The sequence below is a fragment of the Amblyraja radiata genome, chromosome 12 (genome assembly GCF_010909765.2).
Source record: "Amblyraja radiata isolate CabotCenter1 chromosome 12, sAmbRad1.1.pri, whole genome shotgun sequence".
Lineage (NCBI taxonomy): Eukaryota > Metazoa > Chordata > Chondrichthyes > Rajiformes > Rajidae > Amblyraja > Amblyraja radiata.
In genome coordinates this window covers 54,703,736-54,721,970 of record NC_045967.1, presented here as the reverse complement: position 1 = coordinate 54,721,970, position 18,235 = coordinate 54,703,736, and the positions used below count along the sequence as shown (strand labels likewise).

At 47.3% G+C, this 18,235-nt stretch overlaps 1 protein-coding gene across 3 annotated transcripts in view; it reads left to right on the top strand.

Moving 5' to 3' along the window:
- The window catches only part of tmem164 (transmembrane protein 164), a 71,841-nt gene that overhangs the window by 51,866 nt on the left and 1,740 nt on the right, over positions 1–18,235 (top strand). For all 3 annotated transcript variants that reach the window (XM_033030812.1, XM_033030811.1, XM_033030813.1), the window contains 2 exons: positions 5,326–5,404; positions 12,183–12,283. In XM_033030812.1, coding sequence (XP_032886703.1) covers positions 5,326–5,404; positions 12,183–12,283 — 180 coding nt within the window. The remainder of the gene's footprint in view (positions 1–5,325; positions 5,405–12,182; positions 12,284–18,235) is intronic.

Here is an 18,235-nt window from a genome sequence, read left to right as displayed (position 1 = left end):
CTCACACTTGTTGAGGTTTTAATAACTCGAGATGCGGCATGGAAACAGGCCCCTCGGCCCCCCGAATCCTCACCGACCCGCGATCACCCCGCACTATTGTCCTATCCTGCACTAGGTTTCAAGGTTGGGTGTCGGGTTACGGGGAGAAGGGGGTTGAGAGGGAAAGACAGATCAGCCATGATTGAATGGCGGAGTAGACTCGATGGGCCAAATGGCCTAATTCTGCTCCTAGAGCTATGCACTAGGGCCAACCAGGGCCCTTGGCGCTGTAAGGCAGCAACTCTACCACTGCGCCACCATGCTGCCTGGACACTTTGTGTCTATCGCTTGTATATACCAGCATCTGGAGTTCTTTGTTTCTACCAAACTTACAAACTCCTTTACAGACAAGAGTCTGCACAAAACTGGTGACCTGTGTGCGTAATGTTTGTGTGGACCTGGTTGGAAATTCAACAGGATATTTCTATCGAGGAACAAAGTACTGCAGATACTGGTTCACACCCATAAGGGCACAAAGTGCTGGAGTAACTCAGCGTTCAATCCTGACTACGGACGCTGTCTGTACGGAGTTTGTACGTTCTCCCCGTGACCCACGTGGGTTTCCTACGAGATCTTCGGTTTCCTCCCACACTCCAAAGACGTACAGGTTTGTAGGTCCATTGGCTTGGTGTAAATGTAAATTGTCCATTATGTGTGTAGGATAGTGTTAGTGTGCAGGGATCGCTGGTCGGCGTGGACTCGGTGGGCCGAAGGGCCTGTTTCCCCGCTGTATCTCTAAACTAAACTCAACTAGACCGCGAGAGGGAGAGAGGAAGTGAGAGAGACTTGGATCAGAATGTCTACGTGAAATCAAGAATGGAGAGATAGAACAAGGGCAGGGGAAGGAAAGAAAAGGAAAAGGAAGAGGAGAGAGAGAGAGTGAGAGAAAGAGATAAGGGTCTGGACCTGAAACGTCACCCATTCCTTCTCTCCAGAGATGCTGCTTGTCCCGCTGAGTTACTCCATCTTTTTGTGTCTATCTTCCACAGAGAGAGAGAGCTTTGTACTTGCAATTAAGAACATAATCCAGATCAGAGGCCAGTTATTTGGCATGTGGATGATGTTTTGACTGCTCCCTTGGTTACAGGTGATGTTGACCTGCTCTCTCTAGCTTTGATGCCAACCCTTTTACTGGGAAAGTTGTTTGTTGTCACTGTGACCTGCGTGCTGTACAAAACTGTGGCCAAGGCAGATGAATACATTATTCCGCTGGTTTGTGGAGGGTTTAGAACAGCTGAGTTACTCCACAAACGATGGCGTTGGTGATATCTCTCCAACCCATAGCTTGTTCTTGTCTCCACACGAAGTGGGTTATCAAGTGTACGTGGACTATCTACCTCATTGGTGACCCTCGGACTATCCTTGATTAAACTTTGCTGGCTTTACCTTGCACTAAACATTATTCCCTTACCATGTATCTATACACTGTAAATGACTCGATTGTAATCATGTGTTGTCTTTCCGCTGACTGGATAGCGCGCAACAAAAGCTTTTCACTGTACCTCGGTACACGTGACAATAAACTCAACTGAATACTTGATAACCCCAATTATATACTTGCATCTACAGGATTAGTTTGATTCAAAGAGTCAGTTAATATGTAGTTAAAACTGCTGGAGAAACTCAGCGGGTGAGGCAGCATCTATGGAGCGAAGGAATAGGTGACGTTTCGGGTCGAGACCCTTCTTCATTTGCAGTTCCTTCTTAAACGTTAATATGTAGGGAGTCATTTTTTCCCCATACAGAGTTATTTATTGTAAGTTCGTATATTTAGTTAAATGGTTAGATAATACTTTGGCTTTGGGCTTTAGTTTAGTTTCGAGATACAGCCTGGAAACAGGCCCTTCGGCCCACCGGGACCGTGCCGACCAGCGATCCCCGCACATTAACACCATACTACACACACTGGGGACAAGTTACATTTACACCAAGCCAATTAACCTACAAACCTGTACGTCTTTGGATTAGTTATAGCACAAGTACTTTGCATTGTAATTGTAATTTAACTGCGCAGGATCAGGAAGGGAAAGTCCTTAATTACATTGAAAATGAACCTCAAAAGACCTTGCACCGTTTCCTGTCATAGGAGGTTTCAGCACTTTCCATTTCACCATTTTGGATTTCACTATCACTATTCCATACATTGTTCTTAATATGCCTCGCTTCTCTTTTATCTTCCATTTACTTATAACCCTACAGTTGAATCTCCAGTCATATGTACCGCCCGACAAAGGAACTGTGAGATTCCTATTCGCAACAGGAACCCTCGTTATCACGGACCTCTTTATAGACAATGGGTGCAGGAGTAGGCTATTCGGCCTTTCGAGCCAGCACCGCCATTCAATGTGATCATGGCTGATCATCCACAATCAGTACCCCGTTCCTGCCTTCTCCCCATATCCCCTGACTCCGCTATCTTTAAGAGCCCTATCTAGCTCTCTCTTGAAAGTATCCAGAGAACCAGCCTCCACCGCCCTCTGAGGCAGAGAATTCCACAGACTCACCACTCTCTGTGAGAAAAAGTGTAACGGATTTTGTTTCTAGTGGACTGACCTCCCGACCTTCAACGCCAGACTGAGCTGCCGACGCCAGCCCACACCGCCTCATACTTTCTAAGAGCAGAATTAGGCCATTCGGCCCATCAAGTCTACGCTATTCAATCATGGCTGATCTATCTCTCCCTCTTAACCCCATTCTCCTGCCCTCTCCCCATAACCCCTGACACCCGTACTGTTCAACAATATATCTATCTTTGCCTTAAATAATATCCACTGACTTGGCCTCCACCACCGTCTGTGGCAAAGAATTCCACCCTCTGACAAAAGAAATTGCTCCTCATCTCCTTTCTAAAGGAACGCCCTTTAATTCTGATACTGTGACCTCTGGTCATAGGCTCTCCCACTAGTGGAAACATCCTCTCCACATCCACTGTATCCAGGCCTTTCACGATTCGGTAAGTTTCACTGAGGTCTCCCCTCATCCTTTTCAACTCCAGCGGGTGGAGAGGCCCAGTGCCGTCAAACGCTCACCATATGTAAAGCTTCCTGGGCCATTTCCAGGCCATGACCGGCACGTTACCGGCACTCCGGCCACCACCATTGACTCCGCCAATCCTCGCCTCACCCCCTTCCCGATGGTAGTTTTGTTTAGAGATACAGCATGGAAACTGGCCCTTCGGCCCACCGAGTCCGTGCCGACCGGCGATCCCCACACACTAGCACAATCGTACACACACAATCGTAGGGGGCGCTGTCCTGTGCGCAGCTGCCCTGCCAGCAGTTGTCTGTCTTTTCACCGTTTTATTTTTATTTTTAATTAGTTAAAGTGTTTTGTTTGGATGTCGACTTTTTTGTGTGGGGGGGGGGGGGGGGGTGGGGGAAACTGCCTTTCAGGGTCCCTACCTGGTCGGAGAGGCAGCTTTTCTCCGGGCTGCAGCTTCGACCCGTCCTCGCGGCCTACCAGCGGGCCTGGAGCGGCGTTTCCTGTCGCGGACCGCCCAGAACCTCGGCTATCGTGGAGCGGGCGATGCCTTGCCTGGGTCGCCGCGCTGGAGCTCCGGTGAGCTGAGACCGCCGGGAACAACATCGCGGAGCTGCGGGACTGTGGAGCGGCCAGCTGCGGGCGGCGGCGCTGAACTTTACACCGGGAGCCTGGGATCTCGCGACGAGATCGCCAGTTGTGGAGCTCCATCCAGCGCGGCCTTGTCGGCTTCGGAAGCCGCGGCCTCCAGTATGGAAGCGGCCGTTCCAGGTGTCTCATGCCGCTGTGAGGACTCTCCCGACGCCGGAGCAACATCACCCGGCGAGAACGGCCTGGAACATCGGGCCCCGTAGAGGCAACTGTGGAGGCCTCAATAGGCCTGACTATGGGTGAACTGGGGTTGGGGACTGGACTTTGTGCCTTCCCTCATGGTGGGAGCCGTTGTGGGGGGATGTTCTTTGTGTTTAAGACTCTCATTGGTGTTATGTCTGTATTCTTTTTTTGTGTGCTGCAAAATGGCATAAAGCATTTCACTTCATTACACCTCGGTGTATGTGAATGTGACTAATAAAATACCTTTGAATACTTTGAATACACCAGGGACAATTTACAATATTACCAAGCCAATTAACTTACAAGCCCGTACATCCTTGGAGTGTGGGAGGAAACCGGAGCACCCGGAGTAAACCCACATGGGGGGGGGGAACGTACAAACTCCGTACAGACAGCACCGTTAGTCGGGATGCAACCCGGGTCTCTGGCGCTGTGAGGCAGCAACTCTAGCGCTGTGCCACCGGGCCGCTCCAAGTGGGAGTGATATGCGAGCGTGGGCAGGGTGGTGTGGGTCTGTGATGATGCTGGCTGCCACGGTGGAGCAGCGGTAGAGATGCTGCCTTACAGCGACTGCAACGCCAGAGACCCCGGTTCGATCCTGACTACGGGTGCTGTCAGTATGGAGTTTCCCTGTGACCTGCGTGGGTTTTCTCCGAGATCTTCGGTTTCCCCCCCACACTCCAAAGACGTACAGGTTTGTAGGTTAATTGGCTTGGTATAGCCAGACTGATTCCTGGGATGTCAGGACTTTCATATGAAGAAAGACTGGATAGACTCGGCTTGTACTCGCTAGAATTTAGAAGATTGAGGGGGGATCTTATAGAAACTTACACAATTCTTAAGGGGTTGGACAGGCTAGATGCAGGAAGATAGTTCCCGATGTTGGGGAAGTCCAGAACAAGAGGTCACAGTTTAAGGATATGGGGGAAATCTTTTAGGACCGAGATGAGAAAAACATTTTTCACACAGAGAGTGGTGAATCTCTGGAATTCTCTGCCACAGAAGTTAGTTGAGGCCACAGTTCATTGGCTATATTTAAGAGGGAGTTAGATGTGACCCTTGTGGCTAAAGGGATCAGGGGGTATGGAGAGAAGGCAGGTACAGGATACTGAGTTGGATGATCATATTGAATGGCGGTGCAGGCTCGAAGGGCCGAATGGCCTACTCCTGCACCAATTTTCTTTGTTTCTATAAGTGTAAAAATTCTCCCTAGTGTGTGTAGGACGGTGTTAGTATGCGGAGATCGCTGGTCCGTGCGAAGGGCCTGTTTGTTTCCGCGCCATAAACTATGCCAGATATTATTCATTAATGCTGGCCTCACTGGAAACCTCAATTCAACTCAGTGGTTAAACTGAGTTGGTTAAAAGCAAGATTGAATAATCTGATCAGTTGCAAGCTGATGGGGGCCTGTAGCGATTGCGGGAGATACAGAGCATTTTTATTTGACACTTTTGTCTATTTTTTCTTGTCCAGTTGCCGTTTGAGTTGGAGATCTATTACATCCAGCACGTCACACTTTATATCGTTCCTGTTTATCTGCTCCAGAAAGGGGGTGAGTTGATGCAACGTTTTGTTAAACTTCCCATTTTACCGTTGGGAAGATTTAAAGTTCCTTTTTATGTACTAGATACAACACTCACTTAATTGCAATCACTCTGTAGTGTCATAGAGAGTCATAAAGCATGGAAAGGAGGCCCTTTGGCCCACGCTAATGAGAGACAATAGGTGCAGGAGTAGGCCATTCGGCCCCCTCGATCCAGCACCGTCATTCAATGTGATCATGGCTGATCATCCCCAATCGGTATGTTTAAGAAGGAACTGCAGATGCTGGAAAATCGGAGGTAGACTAAAATGCTGGAGAAACTCATGTTCAGCGGGTGAGGCAGCATCTTTGGAACAAAGGAAATAGGCAACGTTTCGGGACAAAAGAAGGGTTTCAACCCGAAACGTTGCCTATTTCCTTCGCTCCATAGATGCTGCCTCACCCACTGAGTTGCTCCAGCATTTTTGTCTCTCCACAATCAGTACCATGTTCCTGCCTTCTCCCCATATCCCTTGACTCCGCTATCTTTAAGAGCTCTGTCTAGCTCTCTCTTGAAAGCATCCAGAGAACCAGAGCATCCCGTCTCCACCACCCTCTGAGGCAGAGAATTCCACAGACACACAACTCTTTGTGTGAAAATGTGTTTCCTCGTCTCCGTTCTAAATGGCTTACTCCTTATTCTTAAACTGTGGACCCTGGTTCTGGACTCCCCCCAACATCGAGAACATGTTTCCCGCCTCTAGCGTGTCCAAACCCTTAATAATCTTACGTTCCAATAAGATATCCTCTCATCCTTCTAAATTCCAGAGAATACAAGCCCAGTCGCTCCATTCTCTCAACATTTGACAGTCCCGCCATCCTGGGAATTAACCTTGTAAACCTACGCTGCACTCCCTCAATATGTCCTTCCTCAAATTGGAAGACCAAAACTGCACACAATACTCCAGGTGTGGTCTCACTAGGGCCCTTTACAATCGCCCATTCACACTAGTTCTATGTTATAGAGTCACGCAGTGTGGAAACAGGCCCTTCGGCCCAACTTGTGCATGCTGCCCAACATGCCCCATCTACACTCGTCCCACCTGCCTGCATTTGGCCCAGCTCCCTCCAAACCTGTCCTATCCAAATGTTTTTTAAACATTGTGATAGTACCTACCTCAACTACCTCCTCTGACAGCTTGTTCCATACACCCATTGTGTTTATATAAAACATTGCCCCTCAAGTTTATATTACATATTTTCCCCCTCACCTTCTTGATTGCTCGCAGTCACGGTGGCGCAGCGGTAGAGTTGCTGCCTTACAGCGAATGCAGCACCGGAGACCCGGGTTCAATCCTGACCACGGGTGCTGTCTGTACGGAGTTTGCACGTTCTCCCCGTGACCTGCGTGTGTTTTTCGCCGAGATCTTCGTTTCCCTCCCACACTCCAAAGACGTGCAGGTTTGTAGATTAATTGGCTTGTTATAAATGTGAAAATTGTCCCGAGTGTGTGTAGCATAGTGTTAGTGTGCGGGGATCGCTGGTCGGCGCGGACTCGGTGGGCCGAAGGGCCTGTTTCCGCGCTGTATCTCTGAACTAAACTAAACTAAATGCATAGCCTGCAAAGGAATGCAAAGTTTATCTCGGTTTTAAAAGCAACATATCCAATCTTTGGACAATCTTGAAGTATCAGACCACGGAATAACTATAACCATCTTTAGCTTCTTAGAAAAACAAAAACTGCAGGCGGTGTAAGTTTGTAAGAAACAGCAAGATGCTGGAAACACTGAGCAGGTCGGGCAGCATCCGTGTAGACAGGACACTTGAGATAATTACAAGGTCATCTTCCATCACACTAATCCCCCCCTCATCCTAACCTCAATGTACGTGTAGATATGCCTCAGAATTAATGGGTGTTCTTTTAGGAAGGAGATGAGAATAAATTTATTTAGCCAGAGGGTGGTGAATCTGTGGGATTTTTTGCCACAGAAGGCTTTGGAGGCAAAGTCAGTGGATATTTTTAAGGCCGAGATAGATAGATTTTTGATTAGTGTGGGTGTCAGAGATTATGGGGGGAAGGCAGGAGAATGGGGTTAGGAGGGAGAGATAGATCAGCCACGATTGAATGGCGGAGTAGACATCTACTCCTATCACTTATGACCTTATAACTATGCCCTGCCAAACAGGTTGTTTGGGTAAGTTTAAGAGATTTTTTCTGTCATAAACGCCTTTTTCTTTTCCCTCAGCCAGCAATGATCCATTCAACTTCTTCCTTGATCCCCATCCCCTTTGAACTCTCATTTTCACACCTCACCCTTCCATATCTCTATGTCTCCTTCACCCCTGACTCTCAGTCTGAAGAAAGACCTCGACCCAAAACGTCACAATCCCTTCTCTCCAGAGATGCTGCCTGTCCCGCTGAGTTACTGCGGCGTTTTGTGTCCATCTTCAGTGTAAATCAGCATCTGCAGTTCCTTCCTGCACCTCCTCCTTTAAACAAGATTGTTTTAATTATGGTTCTTTTCCTGGTTGATATTCTAGATAAAGAAGGAATATTTTTGGAAAATTCTAATGGCTTAATCGTAAGAAGTACTGAGACAAATAGAGTGAGGAAATTAATTTGACATTAATTAAGTTTGGGTAGCAATGTAGATCTTTATTGAATCTGTCGTTAAAGTCAATGCTTCCTAGGTCCTGTCTTCAGAAAAACATTTTCATTGTGGTCATATCGTAGAATCATAGAGTCATATACAGCGTGGAAACAGGCCCTTCGGCCCAACTAGCCCACGCCGACCAACATCCCCATCTAAACCAGTCCCACCATGCTGCATTTGCCACTTAATAATAAGGGGTAGGCCATTTAGAACAGAGATGAGAAAAAACGTTTTCACCCAGGGAGTTGTGAATCTGTGGAATTGTCTGCCTCAGAAGGAAGTGGAGGCCAATTCTCTGGATGCTTTCAAGAGAGAGTTAGATACTCTTAAAGATAGCAGTGAGGGGATATGGTGAAAAGGCAGGAACGGGGTACTGATTGTAGATGATCAGCCATGATCACATTGAATGGTGTTGCTGGCTCAAAGGGCCGAATGGCCTACTCCTGCACCTATTGTCTATTGTCTTATCCATCTAAACCTGTCCTATCCATGTACCTGTCCAAATGACTAGGGTAGATATGGGACATGGGTCAGGGTGGGCAAGTTGGGCTGAAGGGCCTGTTCTCATTCTGTATCACTCTATGACACTATATCTGTTCCCAATGATACAAGTGTTGACCTGAGCTGCCATCTACTGGTGAGTTGCTTCCATTGCTGTGACTGCGTTCACCCAACCCTTGGCTCTGTACAACTTGACTCTAACACCGTAAATAGTTGCGGTTTTATATTGAAAACACTAGAGAGTCACAGTGTGGAAACAATCCCTTCGGCCCATCTTGCCCACACCGGCCAACATGTCCCAGCTACACTAGTCCCACCTGCCTGCGCTTGGTCCATATCCCTCCAAACCTGTCCTATCCGTGTACCTGTCTAACAGTTTCTTAAACGTTGGGATAGTCCCAGCCTCAACTACCTCCTCTGGCAGCTAGTTCCATACACCCACCACTCTTTGTGTGAAAAAATTACCCCTCAGATTCCTATTAAATCTTTTCCCCTTCACCTTGAACCTATGTCCTCGGTTCCCCTACTCTGGGCAAGAGACTCTGTGCATCAAAATGAAAGTATTTGTCTTATTTGTGAAAATTTGATTTTGGAAGAAAACTGGTATTTCAGACTGACCCGAGAAAATAAACTACCCTGCCCTTTACACCACCGAGTCCGTGCCGGCCAGTGGTCACTTCATCCACCAGCACTATCCAACACACTAGGGACAAGACTGCACTCACCCTATCTATTTCCTTCATGATCTTGTGCACCTCTACAAACGTGGTGTGTAGTTGTCGAGCTGCTGCCTCACAGCGCCAGGGACCCGAGTTCGATCCTGACTACGGGTGCTGTCTGTATGGAGTTTGTACATTTTCACTGTGACCACGTGGGTTTTCCCCAGGTGCTCAGGTTTCCTCCCACACTCCAAAGACGTTTGTAGGTTAATTGGCTTCGGTAAATTGTAGATTGCCCCTAGTGTTTGGGAAGGTGTTAGTGCACGGGGTGATCGCTGGTCATAAGTTTGTAAGTTATAGGAGCAGAATCGGGGCTATTCGGCCAATCAAGTCTATTCCGCCATTCAGTCATAGCTGATCTATCTCTCCCTGCTAACCCCATTCTCCTGCCTTCTCCCCACAAACCTCTGACACCTAGTCAGTGCGGACTCGATGGTCTGAAGGACCTGTTTCGCGCTGTATGTTTAAAGATCACCCCTCATCTTCCTGTGCTCCAATGAATAAAGTCCTAGGCTGCTCAACCTCTTCCTGTAACTCAGGCCCTCGAGTCCTGGCAACATCTACGTAATCCATCTCTCTGTTTGGAAGATTAAACTCTGGCAAGGATGGTTGCTGGCAAGATTTGTTGTATCCTTCTATGTTGAAACTCCACAGATTAACATATCTTCAATTTTTATATCCCCACAGCGGTGCAGAATGTTCTTTCTTCATAAGAATTAGGCCATTCGGCCCATCAAATCTACTCTGCCATTCAATCATGGCTGATCTATCATTCCCTCTTAACCCCATTCTCCTGCCCTTTCCCCATGACCCTTGACACCCATACTAATCAAGAATCTATCAATCTCCGCCTTAAAAAATAAATATGCATTGACTTGGCCTCCTCCATAGCCATCAGTGGCAATGAATTCCACAGATTCACCACCCTCTGACTGAAGAAATTCCTCCTCTAAAGGTATGTCCTTTAATTCTGAGGCTGTGGCCTCTAGTCCTGGACTTTCCCACTAGTGGAAACATCCTCTCCACATCCACTCTATCCAGGCCTTTCACTATTCTGTAAAAACTGTCCCAAGTTCTAGTTTAGTTGATGCCACATGAGCTTTCTCCTTCATCTCAGTGCATCAGCAAAGGCTAATATCCATCCTTCCCTCAAATGCAAACAGTTTAATAATAAGGAGTAGGCCATTCAGAACTGAGATGAGGAAAAATCTTTTCACCCGGAGTGTTGTGAATTTGTGGAATTCTCTGCCACAGAAGGCAGTGGAGGCAGATTCACTGGATGCATTCAAAAGCGAGTTAGAGCTCTTAAGACTAGCGGAATCAGTCTGAGGAAGGGTTTCGGGCCGAAACGTTGCCTATTTCCTTCGCTCCATAGATGCTGCTGCACCCGCTGAGTTTCTCCAGCATTTTTGTCTACCTAGCGGAATCAAGGGATATGGGGAGAAGGCAGGAACGGGGTACTGATTGTGGATGATCAGCTATGATCACATTGAATGGCGGTGCTGGCTTGAAGGGCCGAATGGCTTACTCCTGCACCTATTGTCTATGTTTCTATGACTATTATTTTTCTACGTACAGATTTCCTGTAGAAATTGGGTTGTAGTTACATCCTCCCACCAGAGATGGCAGGATGGCACCAAGCTGCACCAAGCATTCGTTCCTACAATCTATCCGATTTAGCCAATTGTTTTTCTACTTGAAGAACAATAACACCAGATCAATGTGTGGGCAGCACTGTGATGCAGCTGGTAGAGCTGCTGACTTACATCGCCAAAGACCTGGGTTCGATCCTGACTACGGGCGCTGTGCCAGACACCCATATTCGCTCATGACGTGCGCTGTCCGTGCGGAGTTTGTACGTTCTCCACGTGGGTTTTCTCCGGGTGCTCCGGTTTCCTCCCACACTCCAAAGACGTACAGGGTTGTAGGTTAATTGGCCTGGTATAAATGCAAATATTGTCCCTGGTGTAGCATAGTGCGGGTATGCGGGGATCGCTGGTCAGTGCGGACGCGATGGGCTGAAGGGCCTGTTTTCCCTCTGTATCTGTACACCACAGTAAACTACAAAAACACTAAAAACTCTTTGATCACTGGTTATTGAAAGCACTATAGACAGACACAAAGTGCTGGGGTAACTCAGCGGGCCAGTGTCTTTGGTTGCACCAGGGACTTCATTTTATGTTGTAACAGTATTATAGCTATTAATTTATTCATTTGTATGGATTATTTATTTTTGTAATGTGGAAGGCAGCTGGAGAGAACGTGCAAACTCCGCACAGATAGCACACCTCACGAGCGAATATGGGTGTCTGGCACTGTGAGGCAATAGCTCTACCCAAGTTAGAGAAGGTTCCTGACACAAAGTGACACCTATCCATGTTCTCCATAGATGCTGCCTGACACAAAAGAGTTATTCCAGCACTTTGTGTCTTACTCAAGTATCAACAGGTGCCTGGGTCACTGGGTGAGATAACAGAGATTGACAGGTTCTTGATTAGTACGGGTGTCAAAGGTTATGGGGAGAAGGCATGAGCATTGGTGTTAGGAGGGAGAGATAGATCAGCCATGATTGAATGGCGGAGTAGACTGGATTGGTTAATGAAGTATCTGCAGTTTAGAGATACAGCCCTTCACTCACCCACCTACTCCGCACCAACCAGCAAACCCTGTACACTAACACTATCCTACACACACCAGGGACAATTTACATTCATACCAAGCCAATTAACCTACAAATGTGTACGTCTTTGGAGTGTGGGAGGAAACCGGAGCACCCGGAGAAAACCCACACGGGTCACGGGGAGAACGTACAAAATCGGTGCTGACAGCACCCGTAGTTGGGATCAAACGGGGGCTTCTGAGGCAGCAACTCTACCGCTGCGCCACCGTGCCCGCCCATCCTTGTGTCTCTGAAGTGTTGTGGTTTTGTTTCAGGCATGTACCAGCCTGAACCGCTGGGCGATTTCTGGTGGGCTCTGCTTGCTACCGGACTCCTGTTCTTCTACCATTTTGCCTTTTTGCAGATCCTCGGATTGGTGAGTAGAGAAATATCCGATGTCTTAATCCATCGCCCAGCTGGATTAAATCCATCGTTTCATTGATGGATGCTGGTTTAAACCGAAGATAGATATAAGCTGGATTAACTCAGCGGGACAGGCAGCATCTCTGGAGAGAAGGAATGGGCAACGTTTCAGGTCGGGACACTTCAGACCTTCTGAAGAAGTGTCTCGACCCAAAACGTCACCCATTCCTTCTCTCCAGAGATGTGGTCTGTCCCGCTGAGTTACTCCAGCATTTTGTGCCTGTCTAGCATTTCATTGTAACCTGCTCCTATGTCATTGACACCTGCCCAACTTGCCCACATCGGCCAACATGTCCCAGCTACACTAGACCCACCTGCCCTCGTTTGGTCCATATCCCTTCAAACCTGTCCTATCCATGTACCTGTCTAACTGTTTATTAAACGTTGGGATAGTCCCAGCCTCAACTACATCCTCTGGCAGCTCGTTCCATACACCTACCACCCTTTGTATGAAAAAGGTACCACTCAGATTCCTATCTTTTCCCCTTCACCTTAAACCTATGTCCTCGGTTCCCCTACTCTGGGCAAGAGACTCTGTGCATCAAAATGAAAGTATTTGTCATATTTGTGAAAAATTGATTTTGGAAGAAAACTGGTATTTCAGACTGACCCGAGAAAATAAACTACCCTGCCCTTTACACCACCGAGTCCGTGCCGGCCAGTGGTCACTTCATCCACCAGCACTATCCAACACACTAGGGACAAGACTGCACTCACCCTATCTATTTCCTTCATGATCTTGTGCACCTCTACAAACGTGGTGTGTAGTTGTCGAGCTGCTGCCTCACAGCGCCAGGGACCCGAGTTCGATCCTGACTACGGGTGCTGTCTGTACGGAGTTTGTACATTTTCACTGTGACCACGTGGGTTTTCCCCAGGTGCTCAGGTTTCCTCCCACACTCCAAAGATGTTTGTAGGTTAATTGGCTTCGGTAAATTGTAGATTGCCCCTAGTGTTTGGGAAGGTGTTAGTGCACGGGGTGATCGCTGGTCATAAGTTTGTAAGTTATAGGAGCAGAATCGGGGCTATTCGGCCAATCAAGTCTATTCCGCCATTCAGTCATAGCTGATCTATCTCTCCCTGTTAACCCCATTCTCCTGCCTTCTCCCCACAAACCTCTGACACCTAGTCAGTGCGGACTCGATGGTCTGAAGGACCTGTTTCGCGCTGTATGTTTAAAGATCACCCCTCATCTTCCTGTGCTCCAAGGAATAAAGTCCTAGGCTGCTCAACCTCTTCATGTAACTCAGGCCCTCGAGTCCTGGCAACATCTACGTAATCCATCTCTCTGTTTGGAAGATTAAACTCTGGCAAGGATGGTTGCTGGCAAGATTTGTTGTATCCTTCCATGTTGAAACTCCACAGATTAACATATCTTCAATTTTTATATCCCCACAGAGGTGCAGAATGTTCTTTATTCATAAGAATTAGGCCATTCGGCCCATCAAATCTACTCTGCCATTCAATCATGGCTGATCTATCATTCCCTCTTAACCCCATTCTCCTGCCCTCTCCCCATGACCCTTGATATTTGTCTTATTTGTGAAAATTTGATTTTGGAAGAAAATGTAACTGATATTTCAGACTGACCCGAGAAAATTAACTACCCGATCTAAGCCTCTCATAGTTTTATATACTTCTATCAGTTGTTGAGTGAAGCTTGATTCTGAAGGATAGTGAGCCACTCGGCATATGGGGAGAAGGCAGGACAATTGGGGTTGAAAGGGGAAGGGGAAAAGATTTAATAGGAATCTGAGGGGTAATGTTTTCACACAAAGGTGTATGGAACGAGCTGCTGGAGGAGGTAGTTGAGGCTGGGACTACCCAACGTTTAATAAACAATTAGACAGGTACATGGATAGGACAGGTTTAGATGGATATCGGCCAAATGCGGGCAGGTTCTTCTTGGTTCTTTGGTCCTCCAAAATATTCCAAATGGAATTTAAACTGGAGGTGGTGGAGGGAGGACTAAAGCCAGAAAGGGTTATTGGGTGGGACAGGTGTAGCTGGGACATTGTTGGCCGATGTGGTCCAAGTTGGGCCGAAGGGCCTGTTTCTACACTGTGTCACTCTATAGATTAGCCATTGTATTTACACAAATACAATCTAGTGACAGTCAAAGCCAAATGCAATAGGTAGAGCAAAGGGGAAGATACAGAGTGCGGAATTTAGTTCTCAGCATTGTAGCGCATCAGTTCCAGAGCCAAAGTCCAATGCCCTCAATGGGATAGAGGTGAATTGGACAGTGCCCTAGTTTATGGAAGGACCTCGTATATGGGCGGCACAGGTTTGCAGTGGTGGAGCTGCTGCCTCTCAGCCCCAGCGACCCGAGTTCGATCCTGACCTCGGGTGCTGTCTGTACGTTCTCTCTGTGCCCTGGGTGGGTTTTCTCCGAGATCTTCGGTTTCCTTCCGCACTCCAAAGACACACAGGTTTGTAGGTAAATTGGCTTGGTGTAGGTGTAAATTGTCCCGAGCGTGTGTCGGGGATTGTTAGTGTGCGGGGTGATCGCTGGTCGGTGCGGACTCGGTGGGACGAACGGCCTGTTTCCACGCTGCATCTCTAAAGTCTAAAGTTCCCCCTGATGCAATAATGAATCACTCTGGAATCACTGCCATAGAATTATTACATTGTGGGTTGCAGCCACAGATTAATGCATTAATAATTTATCGTTAAAAAGGATTGATTTTCAGCACATCTGATAGTCCTCCAGGGTGGTGTCTCCTTACGGTGCGGGCAGGCTGAGTGAGCAAGGTTTCCATGCACAGCGTATGGTATAGTGATGAATGGAGTCCAGCTACAGAGAAGTCTGATCCACTGGCCAGGAGGAGGAGAGCGAAGGGGGAAGGCCAAGTTTGGGGTGGCGCAGCGGTAGAGTTGCTGCCTCACAGCGCCAGAGACCCGGGTTCAATCACGACCACGGGCGCTGTCTGTACAGAGTTTGTACGTTCTCCCTGTGACCTGTGTGGGTTTTCTCCGAGATCTTTGGTTTCCTCCCACACACCAAAGACGTACAGGTTTGTAGGTTAATTGTTCAAGTTCAAGTGAGTTTATTGTCATGTGTCCCTGTATAGGACAGTGAAATTCTTGCTTTGCTTCAGCACAACAGAACATAGTAGGCGTTTACTACAAAACAGATAAGTGTGTCCATATACCATAATATAAAGATATACACACATGAATAAATAAACTGATAAAGTGCAAATAACAGATAATGGGTTATTAATAATTAGAGTTTTGTCCGAGCCAGGTGATGGCTGTGGGGAAGTAGCTATTCCTGAACCTGGTTGTTGCAGTCTTCAGGCTCCTGTACCTTCTACCTGAAGGTGGCAGGGAGATGAGTGTGTGGCCAGGATGGTGTGGGTCTTTGATGATACTGTCAGCCTTTTTGAGGCAGCGACTGCAATGATATAATGATACTAACACATCTTTCTTCAGATATGATGCCCAAAATTGCTCACAATACTCCAAATGTAGCCCTACCGGCACCTTCCAGAACATCAACATTACATCTCTATTTATGTATTCTAGCCCTCTTGAAATAAATGCTACAGATACAATGATAAGAGAATGTTCAAGAAGGAACTGCAGATGCTGGAAAATCGAAGGCAGACAAAAGTGCTGAGAAACTCAGCGGGTGAGGCAGCATCTATGGAGCGAAGGAAATAGGCAACGTTTCCTTCGCTCCATAGATGCTGCCTCACCTGCTGTTTCTCCAGCACTTTTATCTACCATGATAAGAGAATAACGTTTAGTGCAAGATAAAGCCAGTAAAGTCCGATCAAGGATAGTCCGAGGGTCCCCAATGAGGTAGATAGCAGTTCAGGACTCTGTTCTCTGGTTGTGGTAGGGTGATTCAGTTGCCTCGGGATTAAAGAATATTATAAAGGCAGAGGTTCACCTCTGTGTCAGCGGGAAGCACATGGATCTATTTACCTCTGCCTTTTAATGTATAAATAGCACATGAGAGACTGAGATACAGCACAGAAACGGGCCCTTCAGCCCATCGAGTCCATGCCAACCATTGATCACGTAGTTACGGTTGTTACTGTTTGAAAAATACAGCATGGAACAGGCCCTTCGGCCCACCGAGTCCACGCCGACCATCGGTCACACTAGTTCTATGTGTTCCCACTTTCCATTCCACTCACTGCCCACTAGGGGGCAATTTACAGAGGGCCAATTAATCTACAAACCCGCACGTCTTTGGAGTGTGGGAGGAACCCGGAAGAAACCCACGCGGTCACAGGGAGAACGTGCAAACTCCACACAGACAGCTCCCAAGGTGGGGATCTCTGAGTCTCTGGCACTGTAAGTCAGCAGCATTACCTGCTGCGCCACTGTGCTGCCCTCAAGGAAAATATTTGATACCTATTTGAATTGTTTGCCCCACATCCTTGTTGAAATTACTCGTCCTAACATCACATTAACACCCGTTTCATTTCCCCATTGCAGTTTGTATTTTGATGATGTCAAATAAGTGTCAGTCTGAAGAAGGGTTTCAGCCCAAAACGCTGCCTATTTCATTCGCTCCATAGATGCTGCCTCACCCGCTGAGTTTCTCCAGCATTTTTGTCTACCTTTGATTTTCCAGCATCTGCTGTTCCTTCCTAAACGTCATATTTTAATAATGTTAGCTCAAACACTCTCTCTTCTCCCTCTGTCTCTCTCTCCCCCCTCTTTCACTCTCCCCCCTTTCCCTCTCCCCCTCACTCTCACTCTCTCTCTCTCTCCCCTTCCCTCCCTCTCTCACTCTCGCTCCCTCCCTCTCTCCCTCTCAGAGTTACTGTTGTTTGTAGACAACATCCTTATTTATAGTGAATGACCACACTGATATATATAGATGAAGAAGGGTCTCGACCCGAAACGTCATCTATTCCTTTTCTCCAGAGATGCTGCCTGACCCGCTTTTTCTTTTTACTCTATCTTTGTCTTAAACCGGCATCTGCAGTTCCTTCCTACACATCTATATATGACGTGTTTCGATCTATATAATAATGGACTTGATGCGTATCTCAAAAACCTACGCAAGGATTTCATTTTGAATGTCTCAGTAAATGTGGAACTACGTTGATTCAACATTTGTTTTTCTACTGTGATTCATTGTAAATTAGTAGGGTGGTTGTATTTCAAAGTCAAACTCAATTTTATTCGTCAATTAAAAGTTTCAACCTAGTCAGTGGAATGTACAGACGTAATGAAAGCAGACGAGAGACTATTATTAGCGGCGTTGATGCACAGACACGTGGCTGTGCTTGGCTCACTGGTTCTAGTTTCAATGCTTTGCGGAAAGGGCAATTAATGTCGTAAGCTATTGTACCATTGACTCCATCTACACTTAATGCCGCTGCAGAAAATCAGTCAATATAATCAAAGACTTGGCCCACCCCGGCCACTCCCTCTTCTCCCCGCTCCCGTCCGGCAGAAGATACAGATGCACCACCAGACTCAGGAACAGCTTCTTCCCCTCTGTTCTCAGGCTTGTGGACGGCCCCTCCAAAAGCTGGGAGCACCGACCGATTCACCTCTACCCCATTGTGGACGTCGCGGAACCAACTCTTCCACACATGCTTTGAGTAGCCCTTGCTTTCCCTCTCTCCCCATCCCCCCCTCCCCTTCCCAGTTTTCCCACCAGTCCTACTGTCTCCGACTACATTCTATCCCTGTACCGCCCACTCCATTGACATCAGTCTGAAGAAGGGTCTCAACCCGAAACGTCGCCCATTCCTTCTCTCCAGAGATGCCGCCTGTCCCGCTGAGTTACTCCAGCATTTTGTGTCTGCCTTCCAGAGATGCTGCCCGACTCGCTGTTACTCCAGCAATTTGGGTCTTTTTTAAAAAAATAAACCAGCATCTGCAGTTCCTTATATTCTACATTCTTGAAAATACTCGTGTTAGTTTTTCC